This window comes from Chroicocephalus ridibundus, chromosome 9 (assembly GCF_963924245.1).
Source record: "Chroicocephalus ridibundus chromosome 9, bChrRid1.1, whole genome shotgun sequence".
NCBI classification, from domain to species: Eukaryota; Metazoa; Chordata; class Aves; order Charadriiformes; family Laridae; genus Chroicocephalus; species Chroicocephalus ridibundus.
Genome location: NC_086292.1, coordinates 40,500,805 through 40,513,936, shown reverse-complemented (window position 1 = coordinate 40,513,936; position 13,132 = coordinate 40,500,805). Strand labels below are relative to the sequence as shown.

Sequence of the window (13,132 nt, the reverse complement as noted above, 5' to 3'; positions counted from 1 at the left end):
AAATAAAACTGTACTGAAGATGAGTTAAAAAACAATGCAGGATGGCTTGTAGCAACGGGTCTGGCAAATAATAAGCAATTATCACATGAATACACATCTTAGACTTTTATTATATTTATTTGTTTATTGACTTGGCGGGTGCTCAGCCACGATTTTTTTTTTTTCCAATGCAACTTTGCAATACAATTGTTTGTGTGTAACGCCACCTTTCTCATTAGAAAGAAGAATTTATTTCAGTTACAGCAAGATCCAGGTTACTTCATGGTGCTCTTCAATAAACAGCCACTTGTCCTTGCTAACGGCCTCGCACCTCGCAAACAAATGCCGGGTCCTTGTTCTCCACCTCTTTCCAAAGCACGCCAACATGTAACACTGCCGGCAACGAAGGCATCTGAACTGGTTTAAATATTAACGAGTTCGTGAGTACTCAATGCTCCGGTCAGTGGTTTCCACAGAATCAGCTGCCTTTCACCAAAACAGAAATCCAGCCAATTGTAGACACTACTGAAAATTATTTTTAAAAGGAGTAGGCGTTATAGGCAGTGAGACAGGCCCACCTTTTTTTTTGGAAGTACCACTAAATTACAAAAGAATTTATAAGCCCAAAAAAGAAAAAGAAGTTTTGGTTATAAACCTCATGGATTAGAGCATTCTAGTCCCTGTTCAGTAAAAATTAGAGTCTATTGTGTCCGACTGCAACAGAGCGGAGGCTCTGGACTGAGAATTCTGGAACAAGAAAGAAAAGATGTTTCCGTTTCTGAGAATTATCACAAAGTGATGCGCGCACTTTCCCCATTTCATTCCACATTCAGGACGAGGACATTTCCAACAGGATTGTTCCTACGGCCTCTGCGGGCACTGAGCCACCGCAACATTGGGAACCCCGGCACAGGGCACCTCCCTGCTGCTGTTTCGGAGCGGCGGTGTCTGAAGGCATCCGAATGGGATGAATTATAGCCCTTCACAAGACGGGAAGATGCTGCTGTTATCATGTTATCACCGTCCTCTTCTCATCAGAGAGGCTGCATAGCAAGACCATGTGCTGCAGGAACACGAATTTGCTGGCCTTTGCCAGTAAGAAAGGGAAGAAACTGAAGCTCCTTTAGCTGTCCCATTCCTCCATCCCAAAATACCAATGTCTGTGTAGTGATTAAAAAAAAAGAATCAAAAATATCCCAATTTTTTTAAAAAAAATTCTTTATTACAATTATCGCCGTCAATTTAAGTGGTGGTTAACAGAGCTGCTTTCGGTACTACAGAAATCGATTGATAAAATGCCACTGATAGCTGATCGCCAGCTGACACCAGTATCAACAGTGAAAATACTGGTCTGTTAAGTAGCACCACCCGGGAAGGAAACAAAGCATTTACTGTGGGTAAAGGCTGGTGTGCCCTGCAATGCTTGATTGTCATGGGTTACATCAACCTTTCAAATACGAATCAGAAACTGCACTGCACAGAGCTCTTCTGCTGGAGGTAGATGGTGTGTCCAATGCGACTTCTCTACTGGAGGAGAAAAACCACCACCTCCAAAAAAAAAAAAATAATAAAAGCAGAGTGTTTTTCCTTCATAGATCCAAGCAGTTCTAACCTTCTGGCAATTTATTATTACCTGAAAGCAGTGGGTTTTGTCCCTGTTAAAAGAGCACAGTATGAAAGATAGAAAACAGTGATGTGCAAAAATAGTTCATTTTATCCCAGAGTAAGAATTATCAAATCAAAATGTACCAACAGACGTAGCAGGATGGCAATCTTCAGAGTGAGAAACACGGGAGTACCAATGGAACGGGTATTTGTAAAAACAGAGGCATCCCCGTTATCCAGGCACGGGCTCTTTGAATTTCTAGAAACATCCAATGTGATTTTAAAAAAAACAACCCTCTGGAAAAAGCAAATGCTGTTACTCCCTGGATAGGAAAGGAAATGAACCACAGATAGAAACTGGAAATCATTTCCAAGCTTTACTATAAACCCCATGAGAGCAGTGGCCAAATATCCGACAAAAGTAGGCTGTTCCGTAGCTTAACAAAACGGTATTTTAATTTACGATTTCCTTTTTGCAAGAAAATTGAAATCAAGTTCAGAAACAGTGACAGGAACGTGGAGTCTTTTTGAAGCCAAGGCTCATCTGACCGCTTAGAGAAACGTTTTGACCACTCAAGTGAAAAAAATCTGCAATCCTGCCACGGTTTGTGACTGCGTCGTAACAGACTTCAAGGTGGAATTTAAAAAAAAAAAAGTGCGCTTCACCTAGGAATAAGTGCAGCAACACAGCTCAAGACAAACTAAGAGAAGCTGCAAAAGAAATGGGAACCATGAACTTCCCTGCCAGCGAGTGATGCACTCGAAGGGAAAGACGGTGCAGCAGAGACGGACGCGGCCTTACAGCAAACTTCATCGCACCATCACCTGTAAATCTCAGCAGCGTGACAGCGACCACGCCTGCAAGTGTCATCTTTTTTAAATTAACCTCAACAGTGCTTTAAGTAACACAACGACGACCATTAGTAAGACTTAGTAGTTGGTGAGGACGTTATAAACTCAAGCATCAGCATTTATTCATCTACTGCACACAGTGCTTCGCTCAGGTCTTAGGGGCCCCGGTCCCAGTAATTTAAATGTCAACTTTCCTACTTTGCTTGATGAGGTTAAGCCCTCAAGAACAGGCGATGCACTTCCTGCCTTCTAGGCAGGAATTTAAATTTACTTTTTTCTCCAGTAAAACAGGTAAGGCACACAGTATAGATTAGAATTATCTTTAAAAAAAACCTCCAAATAACAAAAAAAAAACCAAAAACCAAAACCAACCCCCAAGATATTTGTTCCAGTATTTTATTGCATAAAAAGTTGATTGTCTGCTGGAAATTTTTCACAAAGTGCAACCACATCTTGTGTAGTATCATTGACAAATTGTTTTTTCTGAGAAGGACAGCTGGGTTAAAAATATAACGGTAAGTTAGAAAACTTAGTTATGGCACTAGAACAGAGAAACCACGAAGCTGAGGAGAGAAAGGCAGCAGACACTTAGCCGTCATGAAAGCAAATGATTTTCCACATATCTCTGTGTAGTGCCGAAAAAAATAAGGAAATAATAAGAGCTATAATCACCACCTTACTTGTTGAAATCAGTTTTAAAGGCTGTATCCGAATTGCCTGCGTGTAGAGCCAAAAATCTGTTATTGGAAGTCTGATGAGACTCAAACACAGAATCTAACATCTGCTGGGGTACTCAGAGAACATTATTGACGTTAAGTAACTGTTTTAAGATATTTGGGGGTTTTTTTATATATATATTTTTATATATATAGTGATATATATAAAGTTTTTTTATATATATATATATATATATATATATATATATGAAGTTCAGGCCCCTTAAATCACGACAGACCAACATCCGCTTACATAGCGCCGCACCAGCACAAGTGCTGGGGTCTCACAGACTTACTAGTTTTAAAAGGGAACATCAGTTGTTCCGGAGTAGGGTTATGAGCTGCAACACTAGAGAGAGACTGGCTGGTGGAGAAGTTCCTGCCAGACTGCCACATTTAATTATTTGTTGAGCGCAAAGCATGAAAAGGGAAGACGACAAAAGGAAGACAAAAAAAAGACACCTGGAGGCAGTATTTTGGATTTTGCATCAAGAAGCAACCCTCAAGTCATTGCTCCTCTTAAAAACCTAAAAAAAAAAAAAAAACCAAACCCAAACCCCAAACACTTTAAAAATCTAAATAAGCTATGTGGCAGAAAACACGCCTGCGTTCAGCACAGGCAACTTAGTGACTCAGAACAACCAAACAAAAAGCCCCGTCAATCGACAGGCTGAGTTTGAACAAAGCTGCCCCCTCCTTTTAACTACACAGGGAAAAGGCCCAGCCTACTGTAAACGTAGATGTATGAATGACTAAAACAAGTATCTATCCTCAAAAGTCAGGCTATAGCTATAGTGTAATTGTTTCTCCTCCTTGGCTAATTTGCACTTGTATCTCATTTGTATACTGTTTTGCTTAATTAGCTCAGGAATAACCCAATTTGATCAAAAAATAAATCATGTTTGTGTTTCGTAACTACAGAAACTGCATTTCCACACGTTTCTGATCATAATCTGAACTGTCATCTGGATTTAGGTTGTAGAAAGAAAAACCTCATTAATATTTCATATTTACAGCTTCATCTGACCTCTGTTCATCTCTGGAGACAAGAAGCAATATTCTTTAAAAAAAAGGGAGGTGCAAACCCAGAACACTTGACAAAACGATGAATTAGTTATGAACAAGAAATGGACTGCACGTCTCTCCTCAATGCAATGTGAGACCCAAGTACCTCCACAGATTCTTTTCAGCTCCACTACACATTTGGATTAATAGTAGAATACAAAAGTAATACAGAAACCTGAAGAAATACATGATTTTCATTTTTCCACTCAGACAAACAGGCAAAGGCCTGTTTAATGAAGCATGGCAGGAAAGGTTTCTTTAATCCTAAATTCATACAAATATAATTAAACGAAATAAAAGCAGTCACCGGCAACCTTCATCATCATCATTTAGTCCTTAGGTACAGAAACCAAAGACGAGTTAGTCTAACGAATGCGCAATTATTTAAAAGATTTTACTACTCAGTGAAACAGTAAGTTTAGTGACATCTTTTTTATTTTCAAACAAGCACTCAGTAAGTCCGTTTCCCACTTTTGCTACTGAAGTATTCCACAAGATCAACCATTATGGTTCAATTAGGACCTTTTATCCAAAACGCTTGGATTTTAGCACCTTAAATAAAGACTTAAAGTAACATCTTAGTAGTATCGAATGAAGACAGTTGATACTGTGCTCATCCTCTGGAAAACAATGTGGACCATACAGACTAGGTGCATTTAGTCCTTAACAGATAGTAAGGCAGAAGGGAAACAATTCTAAGCAATGCATTTTACTAAATACAATCTGAATAATAATAAAACCTTCCAAATTATACAAAGCTTTTCAAGAAGAAATCGAATCTGCTCCCATACATCAAATTTCATAGTATTTAAATCAAAAGTTCGTTGACAATCAACCACGTCAGTCAGGAATCTGTACCCGAGATAGAATCTGGTTATTAAACACCATTAAGTGAGAGGTCTAACTCAAAAGTTTTAACTCTGTACTGTAACTAGTACTTTTTCAAAGATTTAAACAAACCCTTAAACCAGTAAAACGAATTAATTTCGGAGTTAAAGCTATTTCTTCTAGCTCACTGTCTAGATAACGGGGCATACGTAACGCTTGCTTCCACAGGCACAGTTCTTTGGCAGCAGTAGCAACCCCCATGGCATGAATTTGCCTTTCCCCCCCGACGCTGCTCATGTGGGTACTGTAATTCCATTAACACCCCGGCATCACTTCTGACGGGCACAGGATCTCCTTTCTGCACTGATTTGGTGTCGATTAGCTAAATATCTGCCTTAGCTTCTATCATGCTTCTACGCTTGGTGGATTTCTGGGGACATACAGAATAGGTTTTATTTATTCTGAAGTAACAGGCAGTCTAACCAGACATGTCCCAGCCCCTGCAATTTCAGGCATCTTTGGCCACTGTAATGCTATTCTTTGCGATTTTAGGCAATTTTGCCAACTGAGTCAAGCAAACTGGCTTCCAAGAGAATCTTTTAGCATTGTACCTTGCTACCTAAGAGCAGCTGTGAATCAATGACCAACTTGCATACCCAAGATGGACGCAGCTACTACAGACAAACATCAGTGGATTCTGAGACTGTATTTCTTCTTTTCCACTTAAGTTTGTGATGTTAGACACACAGATTTGTATGTTAATTTTAAACAACAACAAAAGCATAAAAAAAAAATATTACAAACTAAAGTAGTCAATCGCTGGTATTAAACATTACCTTTCCTGTAACTAAACAAATGGACAATATTAATAAGTAAACTGGTGAATTTCAACATAGAAGTCTTTTAACCTCAGTAATCTCTGCTTCCTTTCCCCCCTCCCCAGTAAAGCCAGGAACTGCATGGAAATTTAGTTTCCCTTCAAGGAACAGCAGAGGAGTATTCAGTCTGGTTAACGCATCCGTCATAGCTCCTCTCTCTGTTTGGTTGCTCGGTTGTCCTCTTTGACACTATTAGATTTCTTGTCCACATCTTTTTTCTTCTTTGTTTTTTCAGGTTTTGTTTTGTTTTTCACTTTCTCACTTTCTCCTGCTCCTTTGCCAGGATAAACCTGACCTTCCAGAGTAACATCCGCACACCTTTCTTGGTTTATCAGAAAGTCTTTGATCTCCCAGGCGTAACCGCCATCACGCAGCATAAAGATGGCACGATTGGAGCCAACAATAAACCTAGAGAAAAGATATAAGTTAGCTCCATGCCTTTCAAATGCTACAACGTTTTGCTTAATTCAGAGCACCTCCACAACTGAGAGATACATTTACGAGCAGGAAGTTGGAATTGTTGTTACCTGGGGATGGGGACAAGAGAACAATTTTCTGGCATAAGTAATAATAAAATATATTAAGTTTTCAAATAACCAAGGAGGAGTAAGAATACGAAGAAAACTTAAGAACTAATTCGGCACTATGTAAAAGCCACTGATGGGCATTAAACTTGCTTTATACACTTGCTGCAATCCTTCTCAGCCTCAGTTCAAGTGCACAACAATCCTCTGTTTCAAAATAATCCTCTCACTCTGAGAGAAAAATCACTTTTTTTAGCCAGGGGAACAAAAAGCCTTTTGTGGTGAGAAGTCTTCCAAGTGCGATGTTTTCCATCAAGCACAGAAATGCAAACTACTGCAGCAAAAACTGGTAAATAGCTGAAACGTAATGAGATAAAACGAAACTAGGCTGTATATACATCAGGCATTAAGTGTCAAAAAGAGTTTTGCACCACGCCAGAATTTTTGTAGCATGACTTAAAACAAATCGGTATATAAACCGATATAGAAACAAAGGAATAGTGATGGATGATGGAGGTGGGGAAGGGGACAGGATGGACAACTAAAAATATTTTCAGGAAGAAGCAAGGGTTCCGTAAAAGCAAGAATTTCATCCTTGCATACAACAGCTTACCTTTGAACATCATAGTTTGCATTGAAGAGACTGCCCTGCCACAAGCTAGTTATTTCTTCCGTCTCCTTTTCTGTGGGATTTCCCGACACCGTGACAAACATCATCAGAGTCTTCCCCTTTTTCGTCAGCTTCAGGATACTTTCAGGCTTGCCCGGATCAATTTTTGAGAAATCTATTGGTGCTGGAGGCCTCTTGTGTTCGGGAAGATCCCCCTCTTCAATGTCATCATCTTTCTGTTTTGAAAAGGAAAAGAAGGCTTTAAACTCCACTGTTCCACAAAGCTGTTCTTTTCTGAAATTACCCATCGTATAGACAATAACTCTGCTTTGATAAAGAGAAATTCTTTTTTAGTTTAATGATGGAGATTCTCAAACCAAAAGAAACAGTGAATTTTGTTTCAGGATACTCCACTAAGCGTGCTCTTTCCATTTATAACCCTCCTCTCAAAATGATGCACATTTTCATACTGACAGGTAAAATCTGAGAAGTATTTCAGCCTCAAGGCAGAATTCAAGTACTGCATAAAATAACACTTTTTCTTCACAGTTTCACAGAAGTTTATTAAGTATACAAGATGAACTGAGAAAGTTGCGCTTAAAAAGCCTCAAACACACATAAAGAAGTCGTTCATCTGCATATTGCTTTCAGAGGTCAAAACTCACTTCTAAGGGTCATACAATCACTTGAGAATTTAATTTTCCTTACTTTGTGTCTCTACACAAATAAAAAGACAAGAGTTCAGAATTTCAATGCTCCTGCCACAGGAAAACTTTTATTAAAGGTTTCATGACTTTTCTAGTGCACAGATGCAGCTCACAGTCTGACAACATAATCACCACGAGTAAATCACTCTTAGAATAGAGAAAAACTCTTGATTCCTCTGATGAGGTTGACAGGCATTCAAATATTTGGAAAGGCAGAATTCAAGCTGCTGCCCCTTAAAACAGCTCGTGGCAGAGAGGAGTGAATGTAGTGACAACTTACATTGAGACAGAACTTGATTTATTAAACAGTATGTGTATCATAGAATTAAAAAGTATAAAAGAGAACAGAAAACCCCGGAAGTCTTATACTGGCATCGCATCCACCCAAGCACTAGTAAATCAGCAGGAATTAAGGCAGACATTTTAGGTGGTGTTTTGTCTTCAAGCATTTAGTGAAAATATGCATCGCTCCATTAGGAACATGAACTGCAGCAGTATCTAAAGATACTCCCTTCAGAAGCCTCAAAGGTCAGGAGCTGAGCTTGATTTTTAGATCCAAGTATGCATTACCTTCTCATCTCTGCACAGGCATCAACACAAACACAACATCACCCTCGTCCAACATCCCACTACAAGGAGCATCCCGTACCCGTTAAGGTTTCATACAAGTGACCTATGTTCTTTTCCCATGTCAATTACATGGAGTTTGCTGTCTTTCTGACAAGAGAGTTTAAGATTTAGCTACAGAAGCCTTAGATTTAATCCTTTCTTTCTTTATTAATTACATATCTGTTTCAATTTTGCAAGTCTGAAACATGCTTTCAAGTAGTCCACATGCCTTGGAAAATTTCACATTAAGTGAACTGGGCGCAAAGGAGAGCCCCAGGAAAGTCCCTCTGCCCTCACTAAGTGGGAACAACACTTATCTTAGAGGAAGCTGGAAAATGCTCATATTGGTAAAATACAGTGAAAATACAAAATCTTACATGACTGCATGAAAAGTGTTCTTCAGAAGTAAGAGCAAATCAATCCTAATTTTAGACTGGTTTGACTAGTGCAAAACCAGCTTATTTCACAGTCTTGAAAATGAAGGGCAGAAACAAGTGTTTCCAAATACTCCTTAGCCAATACAGAAATTGGCTTTGGATTTAGTGACAACACAACCTAACATATATTACCTATTTTTCCCTTAACTATTCAAATAAATGCTCATAAAGCTGTATTGCTACAGTTTGAATAGAAATATTATAAGAAACGGTCAAAAGTTCCCCTACACAACAATTCTTTTCTTGATTCTGTACAAACTACCACGCAGTTTTGCATTTATAAAGCTATCTGCAAAGTAAAAGACTGGAAGAAAAGTGTTAAGCTTTTGCTTTGAGATGTCTAGCAGATTCATTCATTTAACAGTAACAGGAGGCTTCAGAGGGAAAGCATCACACAGACACAGTAATAACTATATATTCCTTCTCTTTCTCCTCCCCTAAGCTCCCATTTTCATACATTTCTCATCAATGCCCTGGATTTTTATTTTTAAAAATATTAGCAACACATGTCACCTAATTCCTTAGCCTATTCAATAGCCTTAGCTCAGAGGCAAGCCTGAGAAACCCTGAGCTTACAACAATAAGGAATTATTTAAAGTATATGACATTTCAGTAACAGAAGGACCTCCAGACCAGATTCTCAGTTCTGTTTCTGGCTCCTGTGGACTCAAGGCTGCTGGAGAGTCCCTTTCCATGAGGGAAATCCCTAGGTGGCTTCCTTCGAGCCACCTAGTGCAACTGAGCTGCTGAAGTAACCTCTCTCTCTCTCTTCCCTGTTCCCCATGCTCATTTTCCACCAGATACTCTCTCAGTTCACCAGGCAGTGGTGCACATGGTCACACCAGTACAGTGCAAGGGGCAGCACAAGAGCCTGAACAGAGAGGTGTCTGACCCCAAGGATGTTACAGACACCAGCCTCCAAGGCTTTTACAGCAATTGCCAGGGAAATAAAAAAATATTAGAAGTCATCTCACTCAGTTGAAAGTAATAACACGATTCTGTACAGATCTGTGCCCTGTAGCCCTCACTCCCAGGCATAATTCCTGCTCTCACCCAAATTCATAATGGCCCCTTTGTTTCTCATCCCACCCCATCAAGTCCACTCATGCCCTTTCTTCTCCTCTGTCCTCCAGCCACCACCCCCTCAAGTCTTTCGTGTTCCTTATATGGGTCCTGACTACCATCAGGCAAAATGCCATACAGCTGACCATCGCGAAGAGCAAACAACCATTACTTGTTGAGCTTCTGCTTCAGTAACTTTTTTTCTTCTAGGGCTCTGGCTGTCTGTGCATTTCCTCGGCAGCAATGCCAGCCCCAGGAGCCAACTCCCCAGCTGCTCAGTCACATCTGCACACAACATGGCTACAAGCATTTGCGCAGCACATGGCGAACTGGAGCAGAGACCAGCTCCAGCACAAGAGGAAAAACCCCAAACAGGCTCCTCACCCTGCTTGCCACATGGCTGGAACAGAACACACAGCCAAAGAGTCACGACAGCATTAACTTGAGGCTCCCTTTCCTCCAGGCATCTAATTCACAAACTCATAGATGCTCATCTTTTTCCCACAATGCCAAATTAGGCTGGTCAATATTATCATTTAAGCCTTGATTTTTTAGTAGCTGGGACTACCCAGTCCTTGGCTGATAATACTGAAAAAAAGGTGAACTCAGGTTTTTTATGTATTTAAAATTTTAACTCGATTTTCTAAGAATCTTCCTTCCTAAAGGGAGAGACACAGTAACAGTCCATGGGATAAACAAGTTCATAACCTGCCAAGCAGGTCCAAGGCACACATCCTTACTTCTCAACAAAGTTACTTTATCTATATTACACATACAAAACCTACTGCTCCATCTTGACTTACGGCTGTATCTGGTGTTACAGGTGAGAAAAGTTTTCACTCTATTATTTCCTCCAGTTTTTGTGAAAAACATTCCGGGGAACAGCCTCATGGGAAAGAATAAAAGACACTGATGAGTGCTCTGGCATTTGTCAGATGATGATTCGAGACAAAAATAGTGAGAAGATCCAAACAGTGGCATGACAAGCACACGCAGAAGGAAGTGATGGGGAGCTGTCAAAGAAAGTTACAGCAGTGGGGTGATGGGGATGAAAGGGGGCAAGAGAGCCGGAATTAGATGGAGTGACAAGGAAGGAAACACCAAACCAAAGACACAACTACATATATACTCTGTAAAGGCAAAATGAGCATTTCTCCTGCTATCCATCCTTCTCTCGCAAAACACATATCCCTTAATAGTCCAAAACAGCACACGTTTAAGTCAAACCAGGCTGTGGACGTGCCTGTGGGGCTCAGGGGCTGGGTGGCGGACAGGGGCCGCCGGGTAGGCTGTGGGGGCCGGGGCCGCCCTCTCGGAGCCCGTTCTGTGCCCGCTCCCCCCGACTTTGTAACCTCCTCACACACGGACCGTCACCGGTCACCCTAAGGCCACCGGGCCCCAGGGAGAAGGGCAGCCGGGCCGCGGCCGCCAAACCTCCCGCCTTCCCCCGGCGGAGCGGGCCCCCCGCTGCTGGCCACGGGGTTCCCCCTGCGGGCTCCGGCGGCGAGTCCCCGGCCCCTCCCCGTACCTCCCACTGCTCCAGCAGCCGAGCCATGTCCGCGTCGTTGTAGTCCCGAATGTCCTTCTTCTTGGCCGGCCCCGCCCGCCGCTTCCCCTCCGGCTCGCCGGCCCCAGCTGCCGCGCACAGCCACAGCACCAGGCCCAGCAGGGCCCAGCCAGCGGCCGCCGCCATCTTCTCCCGGACCTCACCGCCGCGGGAAGGCGGCCCCGGCTGCCTTAAGGGGCGGGGGCAGCGGCGGCTGGGCCTGAGGGGAGGAGGAGGAGGAGCAGGAGGAGGAGCTGGAAGGGGTGAAGGGGCAGCGGCAGAGACGGCGGGGCGGGCTGGGCTGGGACCGGGGGACACGGAGCGACTTCCTGGTCCGGCTGGGGGGGGGGGAGGTTGTGCCGCTCCCCGAGCACTGGGAGCGAGCTGGGGGGCCGGGGACCCTCCTCCTCCCCCTGTTCTTCCTCCTCCTCCTCTTCCTCCTCCTCAGTGCCCCTCACGAGGGGCCGTTCGAGGAGGCCCCCGGCCGGCTGCGGTCGGGGCCGCACTGGGCGTAGGCCCTGCACGTCTGGGCCCAGGATATCGAATAAAAGATGCATATTGTGGGGGTTTTGTTTTGATTGGTAAGTGGTTTTTTGGTTTTGTTTTTTTTTTTTTTTATGTCCGATGGACCAGCTCCTGGAATATAAACTATGCGATTTCTTTTTGTTGCCCCCCCCCCCCTTTTTTTTAAAGACTCCTGGTCACTAATCTACGCCATGGGAACTGGGCTCGCTGCACTGACTCTGCTGATTTTAAGTCGTATCTCAGCAATGCTAGGTTTTTAGTCGGCAGCTTTCAAAAATAAAGCCGTGTCGTTACTAAAATACAACTCCAGAACATCTGAACACCACAAAGAATTAAGAAACAGGGCTTTTTCTGTGTATAGACTACTTTTCCATTATCCAAAATGAACTGAATTACACAGAGTAATGACTCTATAGGCTTATTTCACTCTTCAGTCTTCATTTTTTTCCTCATGGGAGACGTTTTAATTATAAGTAGCGCTTTGCCTTCTCTTTTACCTTTTAGACTTGTGCTCCAAGAAGTTTAAACGTGTGACCTGAAGGACACATCATGTCGACTGCTGCTGGCAGACATTGTCGATGTCCGGGCAGATGAGTGACCGGGGGGCTTCTCCCTTCATGTGGAAGCACTGAAGGGAGAGCAGGCTCAGAGCAGAGGAACTCATTCCACAAAGTGAACACTTCAGCCCGAATTCTGTTGTTGTACATAGTCCTCTAATCAACCAGGAGCCCACAGCATGCAAATACAGAAGAAAAGCAGTCAGTAGGCAGGGGAGTGGGTTTGGGAGGCTTTCCGAAGCCAGGACTGTTGAAATGAAAAAGACACTGAGGGGCTACATAGCTTATGAGCACCAGGGAGACGCGCCACACAAAGCAGCAGGTTGTCGAGTGCACGCGTAGCATGAGAAATAGCAGAGGAGGATGTGGGATCCAAAATTTCAGCACCCTGATAAACCACCAGCCTGGTCTGCAACGTCCATTCTGAGGGTTGTATCGTTTTATGACATGTCAGCCACGCTGCCGGCACGCCTAAGGAACAGGAAGCAGTTAGACCATGGCTAGCAATGGGGCTTGTTAAACGTACAGTAACTGGAACGGGGGTTTAGTCAAGTACTTTCCACAAAGCTGTCCAATAAGTCACTAATGAGCACATTTGCTCAGTGATTTCTCATTAAATATAATGAACATCA

At 42.6% G+C, this 13,132-nt stretch overlaps 1 protein-coding gene and 1 long non-coding RNA gene across 2 annotated transcripts; one reads left to right on the top strand and one right to left on the bottom strand.

The window, feature by feature from the left end:
• Positions 1-5,916: 5,916 nt before the first annotated feature.
• Positions 5,917-11,630, bottom strand: MESD (mesoderm development LRP chaperone). Its single transcript, XM_063347200.1, has 3 exons — positions 11,401-11,630; positions 7,061-7,293; positions 5,917-6,331 (listed from the first exon to the last, which is right to left on the bottom strand). Exons 1-3 carry the CDS (start codon positions 11,563-11,565, stop codon positions 6,067-6,069), a joined length of 663 nt encoding a protein of 220 aa, XP_063203270.1. The 5' UTR covers positions 11,566-11,630; the 3' UTR covers positions 5,917-6,066.
• Positions 11,631-11,713: 83 nt separating this feature from the next.
• LOC134521098 (uncharacterized) lies at positions 11,714-13,132 on the top strand. Its single transcript, XR_010072623.1, has 2 exons — positions 11,714-11,999; positions 12,448-13,132. It is a non-coding gene; the product is annotated as an uncharacterized LOC134521098 (long non-coding RNA).

Bases quoted from the DNA above. Each gene is read 5' to 3' on its own strand.
- MESD (XM_063347200.1), bottom strand. From the start codon at position 11,565: ATGGCGGCGGCCGCTGGCTGGGCCCTGCTGGGCCTGGTGCTGTGGCTG. The intron at 7,294-11,400 runs GTACGGGGAGGG...TTTTCAAAACAG, and splicing joins GGCTGCTGGAGCAGTGGGAG to AAAGATGATGACATTGAAGA. The intron at 6,332-7,060 runs GTAAGCTGTTGT...TCTTTTCTCTAG, and splicing joins GCAAACTATGATGTTCAAAG to GTTTATTGTTGGCTCCAATC.